The sequence below is a fragment of the Aotus nancymaae genome, unplaced genomic scaffold (genome assembly GCF_030222135.1).
Source record: "Aotus nancymaae isolate 86718 unplaced genomic scaffold, 86718_ANA_hifiasm-v0.15.2.pri h1tg000022l_1, whole genome shotgun sequence".
Taxonomy (NCBI): Eukaryota; Metazoa; Chordata; class Mammalia; order Primates; family Aotidae; genus Aotus; species Aotus nancymaae.
Window position 1 is genome coordinate 42,572,558 of NW_026988435.1, and position 25,154 is coordinate 42,597,711.

General features: G+C 43.9%; 1 protein-coding gene across 1 annotated transcript in view; it reads left to right on the forward strand.

Moving 5' to 3' along the window:
• Positions 1-25,154, forward strand: part of IGSF5 (immunoglobulin superfamily member 5) — a 103,573-nt gene that overhangs the window by 30,848 nt on the left and 47,571 nt on the right. Inside the window, exon 4 of the mRNA XM_021669439.2 lies at positions 5,920-6,131. Coding sequence (XP_021525114.2) covers positions 6,108-6,131 — 24 coding nt within the window. The 5' untranslated portion in view covers positions 5,920-6,107. The remainder of the gene's footprint in view (positions 1-5,919; positions 6,132-25,154) is intronic.

The following is a 25,154-nucleotide window of genomic DNA, read 5'->3' on the forward strand; positions in this document are numbered from 1 at the left end:
GGAAAGAAAATTCCCACCAGCTTCGGAATCAGCTGAGGTGGCGTAAGCGTATCTTCCCCGTGTTCTTCTAGTGCAATTCTTTTGTCCCTCTGTTTCTTTGATAGTTTTTAGTGGACATCATCTTAAAATTCAAATACCAAATTCATTTCTCATCCAAGATGAGCTGTGTCACAAATGAACAAGCAGAGTACCAACAATGTGATTTCTTTTTCTTTTTTTTTTTTAAATAAAAAAACCAGCCGGGCGCGGTGGCTCACGCCTGTAATCCCAGCACTTTGGGAGGCTGAGGCGGGTGGATCACGAGGTCAAGAGATCGAGACCATCCTGGTCAACATGGTGAAACCCCGTCTCTACTAAAAATACAAAAAATTAGCTGGGCACGGTGGCGCGTGCCTGTAATCCCAGCTACTCAGGAGGCTGAGGCAGGAGAATTGCCTGAACCCAGGAGGCGGAGGTTGCGGTGAGCCGAGATCGCGCCATTGCACTCCAGCCTGGGTAACAAGAGCGAAACTCCGTCTCAAAAAAAACAAAAAAAAAAAAACAAAAAAAACCAGAACTTCCAAGGTACAGAAAATAACACCACCCTGTCCAAATTTAGGGCCACACTGTCATCAAGGGATAATCAGTCTTCCTTCCTCCCTTCCCTTCACTTCCTTTCCCTTCCCTTTCCTTCCTTTCCTCCCTTCCCTTCCCTCCTTTCCTCCTTCTCTCCTTCCCTCCTCCTTTATTCCCTTCCTCCCTTTCTCCCTTCCTTCCTTCCCTCCTCCCCTCCTCCCTCCCCCCTCTCCTTCCCTCCCTCTCTTTCTCTCTCTTTCTCCTTCCTTCCTTCCTCCCTCCCTCCCTCCCTTTCTTTTCTGTTCTTTCTCTCCTTTTCTTTTCTTCTTTTGATATGAGGTCTCACTCTGTCACCCAGGCTGGAATGCAGTGGTGTGATCTCAGCTCACTGCAAACTCTGCCTCCCTTGCTCAGGTGATCCTCTCACCTCAGCCTTGCAATTAGCTGGGACTACAGGTGCATGCCACCGTGCCTGGCTAATTTTTTGTATTTTTAGTAGAGAGAGGGTTTTACCGTGTTTCCCAGGCTGGTCTTGGACTCCTGAGCTCAAGTGATCCTCCTGCTTCAAGCTCCCAAAGTGATGGGATTACTGGTGTAAGCCACCATGCCCAGCCCAGTTAATAATTTCTAATGCTATAAAAGCCTCTTTCTAAGTGTAAATACATGCTTTTGTTTTCATCTGGGCCATATCATTCCAACTTCTGGAAAGTTTTAGTTCAAGTTATGGATGTCCAAGTATTTATTTTCTTAATAATCATCATTAGCACTCATTCATTCATCCATCCATTCATTTTCCATTGAGTTCTTATCCATGGCAGGCAATGTCCTAGATTCCGAGGATACATTGTAAACAAATAAGAAAATGGACCCTGGCTCTTGTATAGTACACAGAGTGTTATGGCTAATTTTAGCTTGGATTATGAAAGTATAAACACAGTTTCATTTTAGTCAAGAGGAAAATATGGCTGGAGGATGATCATTCATGGGCTTTATAGGATAATGTACAGTCTTCTTCCAGCTTTAGAATGAGAATTCACAGGATTACTGCGTCACCCAACCTCACTAAATCAAATGAAGTGTGCGTGTGTGTGGGGGGCGGGGGGTGGGGGAGCGGGCGGCTCGGGGGAGAACCAACCCAGGGACGTTATTAAAGTAAAATTTTATGTTCAAGTCGTTCTCATTCAGTTCATCACCTTGCAGTGCCATCTGGCGGTTAGAATGAAGGAAAACATGTCAACCCATACTGATAATCGTAGGAACCTGGGAACTGTGTGGGCTCCCGTGTACAGGGTATCGGGAGCGTCATGCACTAGAGTCCCCAGTGAGCACCTGTCTCAGTGCTCAGTTCAGCCCCTGGGGAGGCACCATCCAGCCTGAAGGTCCCCTGCCTCATGACTCAACCGTCCCCTAATACAAACACCGCACAGGTGGGGTCCACAAGTCCCCACCCCTTACCACAGCTTAGACTCATTTGTTTGTGTGATTTATTTTATTTTTACTTTGTTACTAGCTACTCTAAAAATGAGAATTTTTTCATTTCTTTCTTTCTTTTTTTTTTTGTAACTAAGTCCTGCTCTGTCACCCAGGCTGGAGTGCAGTGGTGAGATCTCAGCTCACTTCAACCTCTGCTTCCCGGGTTCAAGCAATCCTCCTGCCTCAGCCTCCTGAATAGCTGGGATTACAGGCGTGCACCACCACACCTGGCTAATTTTTGTATTTTTAGTAGAGACAGGGTTTCACCATGTTGGCCAGACTGGTCTTGAACTCCTGCCCTCAAGTGATCCACCTGCCTTGGCCTCCCAAAGTGCTGGGATTATGGGCGTGAGGAGAATTTTTTCTTGAAAAATTTTTTTTTAATTTTAGGTTTGGGGGTACATGTGAAGGTTTTTTTTACATAGATAAACATGCATCATAAGGGGTTTGTTGTACGGTTTTTACATCGCCTAGGCATTTAGCCCAGTACCCAACATCTTTTCTGCTTCTCTCCTTCCTCCCACCCTCCCCACTCAAATAGACCCCAGTGTCTGCTGTTTCCTTCCTTGTGTTCATAAGTTCTTACCATTTAGCTTCCACTTATAAGTGAGAAAATGTGGTATTTGGTTTTCTGTTCCTGCATTAGTTTGCTAAGGACGATAGCCTCCAGCTCCATCCATGTTCCAGCAAAAGACATGATCTTGTTCTTCTTTATGGTTACATAATATTCCATGGTGTATACGTACCACGTTTTCTTTATCCAGTCTGTCAATGATGGGCATTTAGGTTGATTCTATGTATTTGCTATGGTGAACAGTGCTGCAATGAACATTTTTGTGCATGTGTCTTTATCCAGTCTGTCACTGACGGGCATTTAGGTTGATTCTATGTATTTGCTATGGTGAACAGTGCTTCAGTGAACATTTGTGTGCATGTGTCTTTATCCAGTCTGTCACTGACGGGCATTTAGGCTGATTCTATGTATTTGCTATTGTGAACAGTGCTTCAGTGAACATTTGTGTGCATGTGTCTTTATCCAGTCTGTCACTGACGGGCATTTAGGCTGATTCTATGTATTTGCTATTGTGAACAGTGCTGCAGTAAACATTTGTGTGCATGTGTCTTTATGGTAGAATGCTTTATATTTCTCTGGGTGTAGACCCAGTTATGGGATTGCTGGGTCGAATGGTAGTTCTGCTTTTAGCTCTTTGAGGAATCATCATACTGCTTTTCACGATGGTTGAGGTAATTTACACTCCCACCAACAGCATATAAGGATTCCCTTTTCTCTGCAACCTTGCCAGTATCTATTATTTTTGACTTTTTAATAACAGCCATCCTGACTTGTGTGAGATGGTATGTCACTGTGGTTTTGATTTGTATTTCTCTCATGATCGGTGATATTGAGCTCTTTTTCAAATGCTTCTTAGCTGCATGTATTTCTTCTACTGAGAAGCCCACTTTTTAATGGGGTTGTTTTTCTCTTGTAAATTTGTTTAAGTGCCTTACAGATGCTGGATGTCAGACCTTTGTCAGATGCATAGTTTGCAGATAGTTTCTCCCATTTTGTAGGCTGTATGTTTACTGTGTAGTGTGCTCCAGCTGCTGAGGCTAGTGGGCCCGACAGGGGAGTCATTTCCACTGGCAACACCCCAGGCCAAGCATTATTCTCATGGTCACAAAGCAACCCTTGGCAATTCAACGTGTGGAAACAGTATCTTCATGATTTAGCTTTTGATTGAACTTTTTTTGGTCTTAGCCTTTTCAAAAATCAACTTTATGCTTTAGAATAGTTTTATATGTACGAATATAGTATGGGTCTGCAGTCCCCAACCTTTCTGGCACCAGGGACAATTTTTCCACGGACCTGAGGTGAGGGGGTTGGTTTCAGGATAAAACTGTTCCACCTCAGACCATCAGGCATTAGATTCTCATAAGGAGCATACAACCTAGAGCTCTTATATGCACAGTTCACGATAGGGTTCACACTTCTATGAGAATCTGATGCCACCACGGATCTGAGAGGAGGCTGAGCTCAGGTAGTGATGTGAGCAAAGGGGAGTGGCTGTAAATACAGATGAGACTTTGCTCACTCACCTGCCACTCACCTGCTGTGAAGCCCAGTTTCTAACAAGCCACAGACCAGAACCAACCAGTCCATGGCCCAGGGGTTGGGGACTCCTGGAATAGGAGGTTCCATGTCATCCATACCCAGTTTCCCCTATAATTAACATCTTACATAGTATGGTGCATGAAAAACTTCAGACAAATCTCAATTGAGAAACATTCGACAGGATTCTTGGCCAGTACTGCTCGAAACTGTCCTAGTGTCCAGAAAGCCCTGAGAGGTTGTTACAGTCAAGTGGCGCCTATGAAGACATGATGACTGAACGTAATGTGGTGTCCTGGATGGAATTCAAGACAGGAAAGGGGCATTGAGGAAAAACTCAGGAAATACATCTGAATAAGGCATGAACTTTGGTTAACATTCACTTGTCAGTATTGGTTTTCACCAGTTGTGACATGTTTAACATACTAAGGTAAGGTGTTAATAACAGGGGAACTTTTAAAAATAATTTTTAATAAAAGGATTAGGAGTTTCAAAATAATGGGAATTCAGGAACAAACCCTACAAAACCACAATCTGCCAGCCTTTTACCCACCCTTTATATCAAAACATGAATGAGAGTCAATCTTTTATAAATTTGCTTTATTATAAATGTATGATGATCTTAATGTCACTGGGCAAAATAGTCATTTATTAGAATAGTTCAAACTCACTCTTGCAACAAAAGAAACCACATTCCATCAAGACACAGGAAAAATTAATGCAGGGATTTAGGAATGCTATACTTGCTTCTCTTCAACTCTAGCAGCGGAAGTTGGAGAGTTAATAACAGGGGAACTGATGGGGGAGATACATGGGAATTCTCTGTATGATCATATTAATTTTCCTGTGAATCTAAAACTACTCTAAAATAATTTCATTGAACAACAACAAAAAGTCAGATACTTCAAAACAAAACAAACAAAACCAACCACAGCCACCTAAAGTGAACGGAGCCTTATGTCACGTGACCGGTGGATTGAACTGCAGGTGGAATAACTTAACCTATAGAAAGAGACATTTTAAACTGTATCTTTCATTGAAAGAAAAGCTTTCCAAATGGGAGATTAGATTAGTGAAGCATCTTACAAACTTTATCATAAATATCTGAATTAAAAGATGGTACAGCACAGTGAGAAGAATACAGGGAGATTCTGATGTCAATGTTAGAGACAAAACTCTTGGCCTTCCAATGGCATGACTTTTGGAAATATCATGAGATCTTTAGAGCCTGTTTAGTCCCTTTAAAGTAAGTATAATACCCACTTCTCACCTTTGTGGGACTGATCGAATGAGACTACAGGTACAGCCCCCTACAAAGTTCCTGGCACAGGAAAGCAATCGTTTCACTTAGGTAATTCTGAAATTTGTAAGACAGAAAACCAAGAAGGGCAGCTGGAACTCTGGGCACCAGTGCAAGTTCAGGTGGAAGTCCTGCTTTTTCTGGGAAGCCTCCTTTCTGTTCTTAAAGCCTTTCAACTGATTGAATCAAGCCCACGCAGACTATCTGGATAATCTCCTTTACTTCAAATTAATGTTAATCACATCTACAGAATGCCTTCCCAGAAACACCCTTATTAGTGTTTGATTGAATAACTGGGGACTAGAGCCTGGCCATCATGACACAGAAAACTAGCCATCTGTCTCTCCATCCATCTTTCCTTCCTTCCTCCCTCCCTTCCTTCCTCCCTCCCTCCCTCCCTCCCTTCCTTCCTTCCTTCTGTTTTTCCATCCATCCTTTCTTCTTTCCATCCATCCACCCATCCATCTTTTATTTCTTGCAGGTTGTTGGACTGAGGGATGAAGTTTCTAGCTGGCTGTTCAGGAGAGTCTGCCTTCAGTCTTGATTCCTTGCCATGTGGACCTCTCCAACATGACCACCTGCACCATCCAAGTGCACCTGCTGAGAAGGGAATAGAGAGATTCTGCTAGCAAGACAAAAGCTGTAATCCCATGGAATCACAGAAGTGGCATGCCATCACTTTTGCTACAATCTGTGAGTTAGAAGCAAGAGAAGCAAGTCAGAAGTCCCAGCCCAACTCAAAGCAAGGAAATTACACAGAGTATGATTACTGGAGGCAGGGATTACTAAGACCATCTGAGAGTTTGCCTGCAACAAGGAACTTGGAATTCAGAAAGGTCACATAGTGGGTCAGTGGTAAAGATTGTGTCACCCTGACCTCACTGAGACCTGACATAACTATAGGGGTAGAATGTATTCCCTAAAGCAAGACACAAGTATTAATTTTGTTCCAATTAGTGCCAGAATCAGGATCCTGACTGACATACCTCTTCTTTGTGAAAAAAAAAAAAAAAAAAAAAAATGAAATCGGAAATGAATCTTTAAGAAATTAGCTGTTGATTGCATGAAATTATTAAACAAATTGCCTGGATCTAAAAAAAACCTTTGGGCCTGGCATGGTGGCTCATGCCTGTAATCCCAGCACTTTGAGAGGCCAAGGTGGGTGGATCATTTGAGGTCAGAAGTTCAAGACCAGCCTTACCAACATGGAGAAACCCCATCTCTACTAAAAATACAAAATTAGGTGGGTGGGGTGGTGCATGTCTGTAATTCCAGCTAGTCGTGAGGCTGGGGCAGGAGAATCACTTGAACCTAGGAGGTGGAGGTGCAGTGAGCCGAGATTGTGCCATTGCACTCCAGCCTGGGAAACAAGAGTAAAACTCTGTCTCAAAAAAAAAAAAAAAAAAAAAAAGAATACATTTCTCATCTTGTTTTGCAGGAGGTGTACACATTTGACTAAATTCTAGCCACTTTGTTATGTGGGCTTCTTGGAAGATTCCTTATAGTTGATATGGTTTGGCTGTGTCCCCACCCAAATCTCATCTTGAATTTCCATGTGTTGTGGGAGGGACTCGGTGGGAGGTAATTGAATCATAGGGGCAGGTCTTTCCCAGCCAGTTCCCTGGATAGTGAGTATGTCTCATGAGATCTGATGGTTTTAAAATGAGGAGTTTCTCTGCACAAACTCTCTCTCTTTGCCTGCTGCCATCCATGTAAGAAGTGACCTTCTTCTCCTTGCCTTCTGCCTTGATTGTGTGGCCTCCCTACCCACGTGGAGCTGGAAGTCCAACAAACTTCTTTCTTTTCTAGATTGCTCAGTCTCGGGTATGTCTTTCATCAGCAGCATGAACATGGACTAATACACTGGGTGATGAGTTGACCATCACGTTCTTTGTAGATTTCCTTCTTCTTGCTGCAGGCACCAGCTGGGCAGTGAAAGAATATTGAGAACAAATTTTTATGCTGAGGATGGCAGAGGAGAAAGATGAGAGGAGTCTAGGCTTGAAGACATTGTGAAGTGGTCTAGGACTGTACCTCCCGACTTCTTTGTGCGAGAGAGTAAAGCCTTACATGCATGAATCTGTTATTTCAGGTTTCTTTTATAGAATTCAGCATTTGAATTGTCTGTGGCTGAAATGAATCTGGATACAACAGAAACTATTTACACCCTAGAGAGCTGTGCTAAAGAAACTATTTGCCATCTCATCAGGCTGGCAAATGACACACAGTTGCTATTTATTGGACAGATGCTATTCTCCTCTCTGCTAAATGTGACCGATTTATCTATTGTGATGTCTCGTCGTTCCAAATAAAGAGATCAGGATTCCCTTGCCCCATGGCTGTTTTACAGAGTCTGCCTTGCCCATCTGGCATGTAAAACCCTGAAATGTAAAACTCTGCTATTTGTAGGAGTGCCAAGATGTTTCAACATATTTTAGATATTTTTTGGAAAGTTGTAAAACACGGCTAATATAGGAAATGGTAGCCGTTCATAAACACTACTTAGTGTTCTTCGCTTCAGATGTCACTAGACTTACGTAGATGGAACTGAGATACTTTCCTTTTTTCTGTGTAAAGTGAAGCCCGTTTTTTCCCCCTCCAACATTATAGACACCCTACAGTGGTTTTCAGCATTTAAAAGCAGTAGGGCCTCTTTCTTTTTGGATTTGGTTAAAATAAAAGGGCTACGGACAGTCTTGAAATGTGAATGAAACCCCAGGTTTTTAAACTTTTCAGCAAATCCGAATGAAGGCAAATTTCCTCCTTCAGAGACAAAACAGGCCTTAATCTATGAAACCTGACTTTGAAGCAGATGACAACTTTTCCCACAGGTGGTGCACCAGTACTTCTAGGAGACACAAACACCTAATTTTGATCTTATTTGTTCGGATTTCATTTTAACATGAATCTGGAAGAAACATAACTAACACATCTTGCTCATAATTTTATAGCTCTTACTGTTTAGAAGGAGGCCTAACAGTAAGTTAATTGTGGACCATTAACAGTTGTTAATTATGTTTAAGCAGGAGATCACGTGAAAGAATAATTCAGTAAATGTTGGCTGTGGGTGACTGATGGAAGTTTCAGAGGCTTGACTGGAAGGTGAAATTGGGGCGAGGTGGCACACAGCATGGCCTCAGGAACCTGGGATCCAGCCGCCTGCAGCTCCCAATGGAGGCGAAGTCATGGAGGGTCCCAGGGAGTGATTGATGAGTGAAGTGTCTCTCCACCCATCTGAGTAACAAGAGGTGGGCCTTGTGATTTTCCTCCATTGTATGTTGTCTGGTTTCTAACCTCCTCTCGTTACTGTCAGTTTTAACTGTGTGTGTATCTATGTGTGTTCAGCTCTCATGGGCAGGGTGGCAGAACTCTCTAGGGTAGGAGGAGAGACCATCAAGACAGACCTTGATTCCTAAGTGTGGACTTTGAGAGCGATTTCTCCATCATTTAACCTGTGGGTTGCAGCATTTTGAAAAGCTAAATTCAGAAATTAGATGGAGACCTCTAGTGGAGGCCTGGGAGAAGAAGGACTGGAAGATCGGAGTCTACAAAGGCTGGGATAGTGGCATGTGGACGGGCTGCCTGGAATGCACAGAAGTCACACAGGCCTCTGTCTCACATTGGGGCCCACGAGGGCCTCTGGGTGCTGCGTCCGGTAGTGCTAGCCAGTCTGTCCTCAGTCACCAGTGCTTAGGCTGTGGCTGTGGATGGAGGAGCCGAGATGGCAGGGGTGGGCATGGCCCCCTCACCAAGGCTGATGCAGCTCCTGCCTCCACTGAATGTTGTGTCTACCCGATGTTGCCAGCCCCGGGGGACCAGCAGTCACTTGGTAGCAAGCTCATTACATCTGGTCCCTTCAGTTGCAGCTGGAGGTAATTTTCCCTTACTGGAATTGATACCTGCTCCTAATACAGATTTGCCTTTTCTGCCTGCTCTCCTGCTAGCACCCTCATCTGCGGGCCTCCAGGAGGAATGACATCTCAAACGGAAACCTGCATAACATCAGCCCAAACCAAGGACCCATTTCATCGTCAGAGAGGTGTGCCATGAATGCATGACTGTGGGATCTACCGCTTTGACCACATCTGGATGACTTGGAAGCTGGCAGCCTACATGAACAATGAAAGAGCCTTTGATGGCTCAGCAAATGTGCCAGCTCAGGGCTGATACTCCCTGGGGTTAGTGTCCAGGGTGGCCACAGTGCCATAACAACGGCCAATATGGTGCTGAACCTACAGCCTACATATAGTGCTTTGACACCAATTGTCAGGACACACAGGTCTGGAAACCAAATCTTGGAAGTAGGATTGGCTGCTCTCCTCGTAACTCCTAGTGACTCAGTAGTAGAATTTTGCTTCCTGTCCCTGAGAACTTACGTTCCACAGGACTAGAGATCCTGGTTCCTGGGACGAAGCAGGGTAGCTTCTGCTGAGGTTCACAGTAAAGGTTCTATTGAACCTGAATATGACTACTGCTGGGTCCCTTTGGGCCTGTTAATGGATGAACAGGCAAAGAAAGAAGTTACTCCATTATCTGGGGGCAGATAATTCCACTTCTCACTGGGGATATGGTTGCTGCCAGGGGACTGAAACACAGCTGAGACCAAGGAGATTGTTGGTGGCTTCCTCTGGTGTTTGCAACTCTGGGGATAATGATGCCTGGGCAATGCCAGCAGGGCCTGATAGACACAAGGCAATCAAGAGCTCAGACCCTCAGCGGTAAAGGGCCAGCCAGTGCTCAGGCAGGCGGCCCAGACCAGCATAAGCGCTGACAGAGAGAAGTCTAGGATGGGCGGTGGAGGAGGGAGATGACACATCCCTGGTCACCTGCGGGTGGCGTGCCCACCATGCCTTCTCTATGGAATCGTTTGGAGATGGTGGCTGGCCATGATCTTGCAAGCTTAGTGACAGAACAGTCTGAGAAGAAACAGGGTTGGACGGCTGCAGACCCGTGTGGTGCTCTGACTCACGCCCTCCTAGTCTAACCTCTAATTTCAGCAGGAACTGGGGTGTGTTTCTGTTTGTGTTTAAGACACTGCATGCTCATAGCAGCTTACCTCAAGCATGGGGGGCAAGGTTTTACTTTCTTCATCAGGATTCCTCTCTTGCCATTGTTGAGATTCAGTCGGGGTGGCTGGCAAAATATTAGGGAAATATTAGGGAAAGTTAGAAGATAATAGTCTCAAACCTTTTGGAAGACCAAAAGGTTTTAATGGAACGGGCTGAAGGCAGGCAGTTCTTAAGTTAGAGTATTAAGTCATAGGGTGAAGATTTAGGGATAATAAAAGCTTCCCCAGTCAAGTCTGTCTACTCCACATCGCTTTGTCTCTGTTTACTCATGTAAACTTTCTGCTGGCCTCTCAGGGGGAGGTCGAAGGGGAAATTACCTGTTAATGGTGTTTACTCTGGGCCCTGGAACCAAGACCTTTTATCATTCATAAAACCACTCTTTTAACCATGTTAATTATCCACAAGCATGTTGACGGAGAACCTCTGTTATTAAATCTATACTGAATAAATGTGAGGAGGTACAGGGAGTCATGATCGGTTAGCTGCAATTGCCCTGTGAAAGCAGTTGACCACCAGCCCTTGCCCACTCGAACTCACCGTACTGGGTATGAGTGCATTCGTTCACCTGTGGTTGAGCCAGCGTCTGCAGGACAGACCTCTGCAGGTGGTGACCAACGTCTCATGCCATGAATGGGGAAAGCTCAAAACTCTGGGAGTTGACATTCCTAGAGAAAAATGCTGGTGAGGAAAGGCTCATACCTCCTGTGTTTTGGGGGCACTGTTCTAGAGCCTTCTGTGCACGTCTCAGGCTGTCTAAGCAGAACGGAGCACCCACTGTTCACAGCAGTTTCCTTGGCAATATTGTTGCTTTTTCCTCCCCAGTCTCACTGTTACAAGTTGAATTGTGTCCGTGAAAAGATATGTCCAAGGCCTAACCCTGGGTATCTGTGAATACGACCTTATTAGCAATTAGGATCTCTGCAGATATAATCAAGTTAAGATGAGGTTAGGCTGGACTAGGGTGGGCCCTTCATGCAGTATGACTGGTGTCCTTATACAAAGACAATGTGAAAACACTTGGGGAGGGCGCCGTGTGATGGTGAGACAGAGTTAGAGATCGGAACGATGCAGCCTTAAGCCGAGGAGCGCCAAGGTCGACAACGAATACCTGAAGCCAGGGAGAGGCCAGGGAGGATTCTGTCCTGTGGTTTTCAGAGGGAGAAACACATCTTGATCTTGGACTCCAGAAATGCGAGGGAACGGGTTTCTGTTGTTTGACCTGCCCAGTGGTGGTCATGGCAGCCTCGGGAGATGACACATTCACTTTCTGCTTCCTCTCTCATGATCCCTGGGGTCGCCTCTCCAATAAACTGCCTGCTCACAATCCATGTTTTGAGAATTTTCTTTATTAGAAACCCAAGCTAGATTAACCCCTATGCTGTGCGAAGCAGGATACACTGCTGCCTAAATGAGACTTCAGTTTTTGAGCGAGCTCTTTTCTGGGAGATAGTTAATCATAATTACGTTTACCATTCTCTGACCACCTGTTGTGTGCCTGGCACTTTACAAACATACCAGATCTAATCTAGTATAATCCCATGTGGTAGCTGCTATTATCACTATTTTATAGAAGAGAAACTGAGTCTGATGGAGGTTGAGAGACTTGCACTATTGTCAAACCAAATCGACATTCTTGTAAATACTAGGACCCAATCTTTGCCGGATAATTACTTTCTCTATAGGCTCCAACTTTTCTCCATGTATCCACCTGGATTAGTTGATATCTAGGCTTGGCTGCTGTGACTAAGACCAAAATATCAGTGACTTAAACAAGATGAAAGTTTATTTCTCTTTACAGAAAGCTACATATGGGGCAGCCCTGCTCCTCAGGGCCCACGAGGGCTCAGATTCCTCCTGTCTACTTGCTCTGCCAGGTGTTGTTTTTGGTGGCTTAATGCCACTTCCTCTCTCCAGCCAGAGAAAGGTGAGAAAAGCGAGAGAGAACAGAATTCTCTTTCACTGCAGGATCTCCTTACATCCCACTGATTGGAATTTCTGCCATGACCATGCCTAGATTCAAAGGGTGGGGTGAGGGGAGGGGCTGGGAAATGCAGTCCGCATCCTGTGCCCAGCTAAAATGTAGGGATTCAGTTGCCATAGCAATCGAGGAACATGGATATGGGGGCACGGCAGCTGGCGCTCACAGGGCACCCTTTGCCTTTGACAGTGCATCGAGCATTATGCAGAACACGAAGAGGAGCACATTGTGGTCTCTGAATTCAGAAGAAGCAGACAGCAAAGGTGAAGTTTCCTTGCAGGTGGAGATTGCCACTTGGTCTACAGAATGATGAGAACACCATGAAAGGCAGAGCACAGATATCCAAGTGTGATCGGACAGCAGGTCTTGGCTGGGAGCATACACAGAATAAACAAATAAATAAGTAAAGAGGGGAAGGGAAAGTAACATTAAGATAGTTCAAGACTGGAAATACAGATCTCCTAAAAAGGAGTCTTTTGAAGTCTTGGGATACTACAGAAAGATCCCAGTGACCACTGAGCCTGGTTTTGATTTTTGAAGGAAATACACCGGTTGAATAAAGCAGTGTGACATGAGAGAAAGGAGACCAGCAAAGGTGAATGGGACACCAGCCTTTCAAGGACTTGTGCAGAGCAATTGGAGGAGGCGGGAGCTCGGCCAATGCTGCGGATCGGTTTCCTAGGCTGCTGTAACAAAGCACCACAACCTGGTGGCTTAGAACAGTGGAAAGACATTCGTTTGCGGTTCCAGAAACTGTAGGTTATAAACTGAGTGTGGCAGGGTCACGGCCCCTCTGAAACCTAGGAGGGAAGCACCCTTCCCAGCGTCTTCCGGCTTCTGCTATACCCTGATGTTCCTGGGCTGGTGGCAGCATAATTCTGGCCCCTGACTCTGTCTTAACATGGTGTTTTTTTCCTGTATCTCTTCGTGTTGCCTTTTCTCTCTGTGCCTCTACCTCTGAATCCAAATTTCCCCTTTTTATAAGGACACCAGTTGCGTTGGATTAGGGCCCACTATAAAGACCTTGTTTTAACTTGATTACTCTATCGAGACCCTGAGAATCTCCAAATAAGGCCACATTCTGAGGAACTGTGGGTTAGGAGTTCAGCATGTCTTTTTGGGGGGTCATAACTCAACCCATACCAGCTTGCTTGATGGATATTCGTAGCTGAAGTCAAAGAAAATTTAATTCTCATCCTCAGAAGCAAAAAAGCTTTCACAACTAAAGCCAACAGTAATATCCAGGGAGTTCGTCTCCTGAGCAACGACCAGCCCTCTGCACAGCATGAATTGCCAAAAAAGGCCAGCGTGGTCATTCGTCGGCCACGCACAGCTGTGATGGGCAAGCCATTTTGACATGCCAAAAATGAGAATTCCCCAGTAAAAATAAAATAGAGTAAATTAGATTATAATGTTCCAAAGGCAATTTATGCTTTTTTGTGCTTTAGGATTCATTTTCAAAACACGTTTCATTTGTCTTGGAAAATCCAAGTTCACGCTCAAGGCTTCTTTTAGTTTGCTTTTTGCCCAACAATTAGTGCGCAATGCATGGGGTAGTCACTAAGCGGGAACTCCTGGCTTAGAACCAAGAAACCCACAGAAGGTCCCCAAAATGAGTGCTTTGAAAGACTGTGCACGTTTTAAAGCCCTCTCACCCATCAGCAAACACCACTGTTTCTCCATGGACAAACCAGTGTCCTGACAAGGTCTCCTGTCCCCTGGTGGACAGTTGATACCATTGCAGTCCTTGATTCACCAAAATCCTAGGAAGAAAGCAGGTTAGAACAATGTGTCCTTAAGGTTGCAAGGGCTGTTTTTCCCCTTGGGTAGGAATGTCACATTGTCACGTAATGGTCTCATTTAAGTTATCTTGGACATCAGCCACATTACTAGAGACATAATTAGCAATTTTGGAATGAGGATGAGCCGCAGAAAATTTGCTTTCTATTTAAACCACCCCAAAGTTACAGTGTCACTAATACAGTGACACCATGCCCAGTTGGAGGTCCAGGCTGCAAAAGACTTGTAGCTGTTATTTATTAGACTGGGAGGCCTGAGAGATTGCTTGCCTGGGATGTCTCTGGAAACGGGCCATCCTCTCCCACTCCCCTATCACTTCCCCTCATAGCCACAATTTGAAGATGTGGTGGTGTTATAAGATAATCTAAGAGAATCCCCCAATTCTTGCAAACTCCTCTGTTGAGAGGTCTGTTTATGGCAGTTTATTTTCAGATCTATTAAGAGGTCTAAGTCCCCTCTCCCTGAATCTGAACTCTGTGACTGCATGGCTGATAGAGTACCTTGGGTGTGGCTGTGGTATAAGTTCTGAGGATGCGTATCCTTCCGTATCCCCTTCCCTTTGCGTATGGGAAAGTCTGGAATGCAGCACTGTCACTTGTGATTTAGGGCAAAAGGGGGATGATTTGAGTGGGCCTAGTCTAATCACATAGACATTTTAAAAGCAGTTTTTCTCCAGCTAGCAGCAGACAAAGAAGTCTGATTTGAAGCAGGAGGAGAATAGGGCACATTGTTGCTGCCTTTGAAAATGGAGGGGCCATGTACCAACCTAAAGTGCAAGTAGTTTTAGAAGCTGAGAGCAGCCCCTAAATGAATTCAGCTCACAAACTGAATGACCTTGAAAGTGGAATTGTCCTCAGAGCCTCCAGAAAAGGACTCTTCGGGCTAACACCCTGATGTTGGCCTTATGAGACCCTACCTAAGAAGAGAACCCAATCAAACCTTCCCATGCTTTTACAGAACTGAGAGATAGTAAACAGGTATAGTTTTAAGGCATGGAATTTGTAATAGTTTGTTATGTGCCGACGGAAAACTAATACAGTAACATTGTGCTCAATTCTAGGTCCAGCCTGCAAAAGACTTATATGTTTTATTTGTTTCTTGGGGCAGTTGCTCCTGGAATCCAGCAGCCATGCTGTGAGGAAGCCCAAGCAGCCCCACAGAGCGGTTCATGTCAAATAGAATAAGACCCTCAGCCCAGCCACAACCAAGCTCCTAGTCAATGGTCAGGACTGACTTTCCATCCTTGTGAATGAGCCACCCTGGAAATGAATCCTATAGCCCCAGCTGATCTGTTCCAGCTGACTCTGTGTGAAGCAGGACAGCCATCACCACTGAGCCCTGCCAAGATTCCAAAATAAATGTTTGTTCTTATTTGAAGCCACTAACTTCTGGGGTGGTTTTAAGAGAGGGCACATTTTCTGCTACTCATCCTCATTCCAAATTGCTAATTATGCCTCTAGTAATATGGCCAATGTCCAAGATAACTTAAATGAGACCATTACGTGACAATGTGACATTCCTACTCAAGGGGAAAAACAGCCCTTGCAACCTTAAGGACACATTGTTGTAATGCTTTCTTCATAGGGTTTTGTGAACCAAGGACTGCAATTGGCAGAAAACATTTTTCAAATTCTTAGATACAGGCGGATTTATCAACTTTGTACCCAAATATAACACACTCATGAAAAGGATAATAAGCAATGCTGTTGAAGGTGTGGTGAAATAAGCCATCTCTGACACAACAGCCAGGATTGTAAACTGCTATAATTCTGGAAACTAATTTAACTCTTTCAGTAATTTTTAATTGAGCAATTTTTGACATATAATTAAAAGAGCTAAAGAATCTAATTAAGATATAATTCCAAGCTGGGAGCAGTGGCTAATACCTGTAATGCCAGCATTTTGGGAGGCTGAGGAAGGTGGATTGCTTGAGTTCAGGAGTGTTAGACCAGCTTGAGCAACATAGTGAAACCCTATTGCTACTAAAAATACAAAACTGAGCTGGGTGTGGTGGCTTAGGCCTGTAGTCCCAGCTTCTTGGGAGGCTGAGTTGGGAGGGTCACTTGAGCCTGGGAGGTCAAGTCTGCAGTGAGTCATGATCACACCACTGCACTCTAGCCTAGATGACAGAGTGAGACCTTGTCTAAAAATTAATTAAAAAATAATAATAAAAAAAGAATGCAGTATTTGAAAAAAGAAAAAAAATGACACAATACCAAAGACAAAATAAAAGAAAAAAAAGTAGCTCTCTATGCTTAAATAAAATCATCTCAGTATTATTAGCAATATTGAAAAGTGGCAAACTGCATAATGCTTTAACCACATGGGTATTCTTATGATGTATTCAAAATGATATTTTATTTTGTATCATAAATATAGTGTATCATTATGAAGCCATTAAAGCAATGTTCATGAATGGTTTTTAGTGGGTATGCAACAATGTTTATAATGTAGTGTTAGATTAAAAAGGATATAAAGTTGTATATACAAATTATATTCTACTGTAAAACACATGAAAGTATATATGGGTGTCTAAGTAAAATGCGTCTAATAGCTAAAGTGGCACAACTTAGTGTTTAGTAATAGTTCCTTAAATACCTGATGGTAGATCCATAAAACATAATATTGTTTAGTGACTTAAAATTATTTCATAATAATACAGAAACTGATGGAAAAATATTTAGGCTACTTGGTTAAGTGGGCGTATTAGCTTCCCAGGGTTGCCTGGGAAGAGCTCCAGAATTAGATAGCCTCAAACAACAGAAATGCACTTTGCCACCGTTCTGGAGGTCAGAAGTCTTGACTTCACAAGTCTGATATCAAAGTATTGGCAGGGCCATGTTCCCCTTGGAGGATCTAGGGATGAGTCTTCCTTGCCTCCTCCTGGGTTTTGGTGGTGGCTGGCAATTCCTGGCCTTCCCTGGCCATCATGCTAATCTCTGCTGCTTTTGTTACACAGCCTCCTCCCTGTGTGTCTTCACAATGTCTACCTTCTGTGAGTGTCTCTGTGACCAAATTTCCTCTTCTTATAAGGATACCAGTCATATTGAATCGGGGCCCACCATCCTCCAGTGTGACCTCGCCTTCATTTAATGAATTACATTTGCAACGACTCCATTTCCAAATAAAGTCACGTGCTGAAGTTCTGGGTAGACAGAATTTTGGGTGAATACTGTTCAGCCTAGTGGATGAAGTGGGAAAAACAGATTTTCAATATAAAATTACATATACTACTTCAATACAAAGTTTAAAATGATACCCCCCCACACACTCACACTCATTATAGTATCATACAGAATAGTTTTGCTGCCCTACAAAATCCTCTGTGTGTTACCTATTTGTCCCTGTCTCCTCTAACTCCTGGTAACCTCTGATTTTTTTTTTTTTTTAACTGACTCCATGGTAGCAATTGCATTTTCCAGAACTGATTCTAAGGGATTCATTAGGTGTATTCTTTTTGATTCAGTGTTGATGGTGTTTGCCACCACTTGTAATGGCAGAAATTGAAAACAACTGAATTTCATCTGTGGGAAGCTACTTATAAGTGATGTTATTAAATTGATGGGATTACACTTCATCACTAAACGTAATGTAATTACTTATACGAAGCAAAGGTTTCTTAGTAATATCTGGTTGTCAAACAGTAGGTAAAATATAATCTTTTTTTTTTTTTTGAGACATAGTCTTGTGCTGTCACCCAGGCTGGAGTGCAGTGGCATGATCTTGGCTCACTGTAACCTCTGCCTCCTGGGTTCAAGCGATTCTCCTGTTTCAGCCTCCCGAGTAGCTGAGACTCCAGGTATGTGCCACCACGCCTGGATAATTTTTGTATTTTTAGTAGAGATGAGGTTTCATTATGTTGGCCAGGCTGGTCTTGAACTCCTAGCCACAAGTAGTGATACACTCACCCTGGCCTCCCAAAATGCTGGGATTACAGATGTGAGCCACCATGCCTGGCCAAAGTATAATCATTTTTAAAAAACAAATGTATGCCATACTGTTAACAGTGTTTGTGTCTGTAGGATGTGTCTGTTTTTAAATTTTCCTCCTTTTCTGCTTTCTTTCTTTTCCTAATTTTTCTATAATGACTATACATCACTTTTGTAATAAAGAAAATCATAAAAGTTAGTCATTAAAAATTCATAATGCTTAACTGTGGGTGCTATTGAGATTACAAATGGTTCGTATTTTCTTCTTTTTATTAAGTTGAGCCTCTTAGGCTCAGTTTTCTGTTGAAAATTGCTATTTCTGCAGATTAAAAAAAGTTAAATATTGGCCCTTTAAATTAGCCTCCTTTTAAAAGTATTTTCTAAATATTCTACAGAAATCATATGCCTAAATTCCTCATATACCTAAATTTCTGAAATTCCTCAAAAGCCTCCTGTTAAAGCATTTTTAAAAAGATAACATCATGGTTCTCTTACAAATCTAAAATAATCACATGCCAAGCATTTAAGTCATGAATGAAGGGACAGGCAAGATGCTACAAGACATTCAATGGAGAATTCAGAGAATACGCATGTAGGTGTCATCATGGACACTGAAAGATTTACAAACTGAAGCAAAATTGGTCAATACCTGCAGGGCAAACATCGATGACATTTCCCTCAGAGTTCACTTGTATTTCCAGGTATAAAAACCATTCGTATTGCTCTCAACTTCCTATAGCTTAGAGTTAGAACTCCCTTAAGGGCAGCTCAGGCCCTGTGAAATCAGATAACTCCACAATCTTTGCCCATTTCAACTTCTTTTTCACAATTTTCCTGATGTTCCTTTTTACACCTGAAGATAAAAGGCGAACTCTTGACTGTGTGCTTGGGTCTGGCCCCTCTGTGGGCTCATCAGGACATACCAGCCTCTTTAACTTCCTAAGGGGTCCCAGGCCCCCTGACACCCACCCTGCTGCCTCAATGCCCATCGATCTCTCTGCCCTAAGAGGTGGTCCTTCCCACGCCCCATGATCCTACCCACTTAAGGCCTAACATCCTCCTCTCACCTGAGCACAAACCCACTGTCCTCAGGGAATACCAGGGCCTCTCTCCCTCCAACAGCAGCTCCTTCAAAGCCTAGACTGTGATTTGAATTACAACTTGAGTATGTTTTAGGTAAGTCTGAACTTTGTGATTTTCAAATAGCATAGGCTAAGAATATTAGTAAAGTCTTTCTTTATGCAAAAACTTTGAAATAGTGCAAATCTCTCAAATTACAAAAAAAAAAAAAATACTCCTCAAAGCAAAAGTCTCTCCCAGGACTGTACATTTTTAAAGCTGCATTTCCAAAGAGTTGTACATAGGGTTTTCACTCTTGCCCCAGTGTGGCCTCTCTGTAAGTGGTCAATAGAAACCTGGGGTCACCAGGTGGGGGGCCCTGTACTTGCTACTGAACTTCTGAGAGTGGCTATTGCTACGGCATAGGTATTGCTGTTAAAGCACTCATTGTTACAATAACTTAAAATCTTCCAGAAACCCTAACAATATTCTCTGGTAGTGGTGCTGAGGCTGAGGCTGGGAGTCTTGGTGAGGGGAGTTGGATGGGATTGGTGTTTTGTGGGCCAGCCCTCACAACTTCTGCTGCCAAATGATACTCTAAACATGGCGACAGAGGCCAAGAGAATACAAAGCACACAGGGCAAAAATGCACTGACCTGAGTTCTATTCCTGTGCCACATTGTTCTGGAGTTATTTGAAGTTTGACTTAAGCTAGGCCTGCAGAGACATGGCCCATGGGTAAGATGCTATAGCCCTGTGTATATTCGTGAGATAATTTGACTAGTATGTTATCTCCCTGATCTGTCTGCTTTGTTCACCATTTTTCTTACCAGCTCCTAGTAGGAGAGAAAAAAAATTTCCTCTTGTTTGTGTTAAAAAAAACCAAAACCCACCACTCAATGTGCTTTTTCCTATTCTCCTATTCAACACCTTAACAACCAGCATGGACTTCTGGCTGGGGTTGGGGTTCTCCAACGCAAATTGGCAAGGATGGATTTCTCCCCACCACCAAGTAAGCAATCAGCTCTGCATTGGACACTGTCTGGGTGTCCTCCAATTCCATTCTGACACTGTCTACTTGGAGAGAGCTCAGATCTCACAGAGCAAGGGCTCTGTTACACAAGGGAGAACCCCTCCCCACACTTTGCCACCAACTGCAAGTCCAGGCCTCCAGAACTTCTGACCCAATGGCTTCAATTTGGAATTCCCACAATCCCTTCTTTCGGCTCGATTCATTTGCTAGAGTGACTCATAGAACTCATTTTTGGTTTGATTCATCTGCTAGAGTGACTCATAGAACTCAGGAAAACACTTGTTTACACTTAGTGGTTTATTATAAAGGATACTACAAAGCATACAGATGAAGATGAAGATACGTAGGGTGAGGGATGTGGGAAGGGATGCGGAGCTTCCATGCCCTCCCTGGGTGTGCCGCCCTGCAGGAACCTCCATGTATTCTGGAGACGTCATTGGATAGGTATCACTGAAGCCTGAACAACTGTGTTGAAATGAGATTGGGCAAAAAGGGTTTTGTCTAAACCCAGTAGGGCCTGTTCGTTCAGATTCTTCTGGCCTCTCTCTGCAGCATTCCTTTCTCCAAGTGATGGGGCAGGACCTTGTCTGGAATGAGGGTCTTATGACCCACAAGCAGGCTAGAGTTCTGCTGTGTGAAGGTGAAAGGAGAGAAGAAGAAGGTCAGAGAGAGAGATTCTGTTTACTCAAGGGAGTACACAGAAGGGCCATGGGAGTTATGAGCCAGGAATCATGGGTGAAAACCTATTGCGTGTGTATATATCTGTATTGTCTATAGCTATTTCTATGTATATAATACAATTCTACCCTCTTACTGTATCATCTATAGCTATTTCTATGTATATATCACACTTCTACCCTCTTACATTCAGCAGCTGAATATTAGTCTGTTTTCATACTGCTGATAAAGACATACTCAAGGCTGGGAAGAAAAAGAGGTTCAATGGGCTCACAATTCCATGTGGCTGCGAAAGCCCCACAATCATGGCAGAAGGCAGAAGGCACTTCTGACATGTGGTGGCAAGAAAGAATGAGAGAGAAGTGAAAGCAGAAACCCCTTACAAAACCATGAGATCTCATGAGACTTACTCCCTACCATGAGAATCAGTTCATTTTTCAAATGGACTTCATATTGCATTTTTCTTCTGATTCAGCTGAGGTAGAGTGACAACTCCTAAATGTGTGATATTTTCAGCTAAGTGCTAGTGTCCAAGGACAGGCCCCGGTGTGTGATGCTCCCCTCCCTGTGTCCATGTGTTCTCATTGTTCAACTCCCACTTATGAGTGAGAACATGTGGTGTGTGGTTTTCTGTTCTTGTGTTAGTTTGCTGAAAATGATGGTTTCCAGCTTCATCCATGTCCCTGCAAGGGACATGAGCTCATCCTTTTTTATGGCTGCATAGTATTCCATGGTGTATATGTGCTGCATTTTCTTTATTCAGGCGATCACCAAAAAGTCAGGAAACAGCAGATGCTGGAGAGGATGTGGAGAAGTAGGAACACTTTTACACTGTTGGTGGGAGTGTAAATTAGTTCAGCCATTGTGGAAGACAGTGTGGTGATTCCTCACTGATCTAGAACTAGAAATACTATTTGACCCAGCAATCCCATTACTGGGTATATACCCAAAGGATTATAAATCGTTCTTTCATAAAGACACGTACACACATATGTTTATTGTGACACTGTTCACAATAGCAAAGACTTGGAACCAACACAAACAGGTTTTTAGGAGAAAATATTACCTACCTGGGTCGACCTACCTGGTGCAGTAAAGCCAAACACTGACATGGGGAGAAAGTGAGGCATTTATTACAGGGCGCCAAGCAAGGGGAATCAGACAGCTCATGCTGAAGACCCTGACTCCCAGTTGGTCTACAGGTAAGGATTTTTAGGTGTGAGGAGGTAGGAGTTACAGGCAAAGCTGTAAGTCAATACTTGGAGGCTATACACTGGTTTGGCCTGAGAAGGTGAGACATCTCCAAGAGGGGGTGCTCACAGGTCATGGGTGGATTCAAAGATTTTCTGATTTGTGATTGGATAAGAAGGTGAAGCTTTGTCTAGAAAGCTCATGAGCATGACCTCCTGTAGGCCCTTCAGGAAGAAATTTAGAACAAAGACCAGTGGTATGAGTTCAGTCCTCAGCTCCCACTTATCTGAGGTCTGCCAGCATGGATGGCATTTTTCATTTGGTGAGGGTCTGAGTTTCTGAAAAACAACCCAGGGACATACATTATGATGTTATCTTTAGTTTCTTCAGGGATCCAAACATCTTGTGACTGTAATATCTTTGGCAATTGTCATAAGCTATTGTCTTTTTGCTTATTAAGTTGCTCATTTACTTCTCAGAACTAGCCAAGTGCCTAAAATTTCCCTTAAAGGAACTCAAGATTTTCCTTCATCCATGCTTAGGATGGGCAGGGGGATGCCCAATAAGTCCCTAAGAGGGGTCCTTGCTCCATCTCAAACAGACGGGAAATAAGAAAGTTGCTGATAATATTTGCCTCTACATGTGTGAATGGTCTTTCTGTCTTTTCAAGGTCAAAATATTCTCCTGGAGAAGGGATTGAGGGTAGATTTTATTCTTATTCTCTTTTCTGGGAGTGTATCTATCCCAAAGAGGAGATTAATGGAAGACTTATCTCCCAGGAGCTTCTGCTTTTAGTCAGATAAGAGAAGTTTTCTATCTGTTGAATCTCAAATATCTCCAGCTTACAATAATCTGTATGCCAAAGCGGCATGGTTTGGTGTGGTATATTCTGATCCCCTTTGTAAACCCACAGTATCTGAGACTGGTGGTGTGATCTCGGCCCACTGCAACCTCTGCCACCCCGGTTCAAGCAATTCTCATGCCTCAGCCTCCCTAGAAGCTGAGACTACAGGCGCACACCACCACACCCAGCTTATTAATTTATTTATTTAGAGATGGGGTTTTACCATATTGGTCAGGCTGGTCTTGATCTCCTGAGCTTGTGATCTGCTCGCCTCGGCCTCCCAAAGTGCTAGGATTACAGGCGTGAGCCACCACGCCCAGCTAATTTGTTAAGTAGAGATGGGGTTTCACCATGTTGGCCAGGCTGGTCTTGAACTCCTGACCTCAGGTGATCCTCCCGCCTTGGCCTCTCGAAGTGCTGGAATTACAGGGATGAGCCACCACGTCCGGCCGGTGTCAATCAATTTAGAAAGCTTATTTTGTCAAGGTTAAGAACGTACCTGTGACACAGTCTCAGGAGGTCCTGACAACATGTGCCCAAAGTGGTCAGAGCACAGCTTACTTTTATACATTTTATGGAGGCACGAGACATCAGTCGATGTGTATAAGATGTACATTGGTTACATCTGGAAAGGCAGGACAACTGGGGGCTTCCAAGTCATAGGTACTCAGAGACACACGGTTGCATTCTTTCGGGTCTTTGATCAGCCTCTCGTTGAATACACAATTTACATGTGAGAGAGGGGTAGAGCAATAGTCACTTATGCCTTAGTGACCCAGTGAATCTGTATTTTTACATAAACAATAGGGCAGAGAAAGCAATCAGACACACATTTGTCTCAGGTGAGCAAAGGGATGACTTTGGGTTCTGTCCTTTGCACTGAACCTGTGAAGATAAGCTACAATTTACATTGCCAGGGTGAAATTCAACAGAACTGTTTTTAAGGTAAAGATCTTGAGGTCCACGAGGAATTTTTCTCATGGGCAGATCGTGAGGGAGGTATGTAGTAGCTTTTTCATCTTTATAGCTTTCTTATTTAGGAATAAAACGGGAGGCAGGTCTGCCTGGCACAGTTCCTAGCTTGACTTTCTCCTCTTGGCTTAGTGATTTTGGGGTCCCGGGATTTATTTTCCTTTCACATCTTCAACTGGAAAAAACAGCATTCTCTGCTTCCTCTGACCCCGTTTATTTGCTTCTTGGTCTTTAAATAAGTGAGCTATATCTTCTGTTAGTGCCTAGTATGTGCAGACATTGTTGACTCTGAGTTCCCTGACAAGATTATCAAAAAGGACCATTTAAAAAGCAGAGCTTTCACTGGGTGTGGTGGCTCCCACCTGTAATCCCAGTACTTTGGAAGGCTGAGGCTGGAGTACTGCTTGACCTGAGGAGTTCATGGTTGCAGTGAGCTGTGATCGCGCTTCTGCACTCCAGCCTGGGTGACAGAGAAAGATGCTGTCTCCAAAAAAAACAGCAGACTGTTCAGTATGGTGCTGAGCATCAGGATCTTGGGAGACAGTCTTCCAGAACTGTCACAGTGCTCTGCAAAGCCACGTTCCTGTGTTCACCTCCCAGCACTGGGGAGTAGGGAGTTGGAACTCTGCCCTACCCACCAGTCCTCAAGCAAATGCCATGGAAATTGCAGTTACTTCTAATGGCTGTCTCATTCCAGAGGACTGCACCCTCAGGACTTTTTTCTTTCTTAAGAGAGTTTGTTCTTGTGGACGTCTGGGTGCCTGGCTGGGAGAAGGAGCCAGTTCCACCAGCCCATGGGCCTTTGCTGGAGGCAAGGTCAGTCAGCCAGGCAGCACATTTTGGACAGGAAGGATCTGTCAGCCTCTAGCTGGTGGAAGAGGACCAGCCTCTGGGCTGAGCAGGGCCTTGACTCCAAAGGACTTGGAAGAGGAGGAAGAGGGAGTGGAGGCCAGAGTAGAGAGGACAGACGGACCCTGAGGCCTCTGCATTCCCAGCCTGGGGCCTGGACTTCCTGTGTTTGGCTGCTGTGTGAGGCTGGCTAATGATTAAGAAGGAAATATGCACTTTGAAGAGCTCCCTGGAGTGGGAGGCCACATCTGTGTTTATAACACAGCCTGGGATGCGACAGAACCATTTGGTGAGGAACTTCTGGTTCTGGTGAG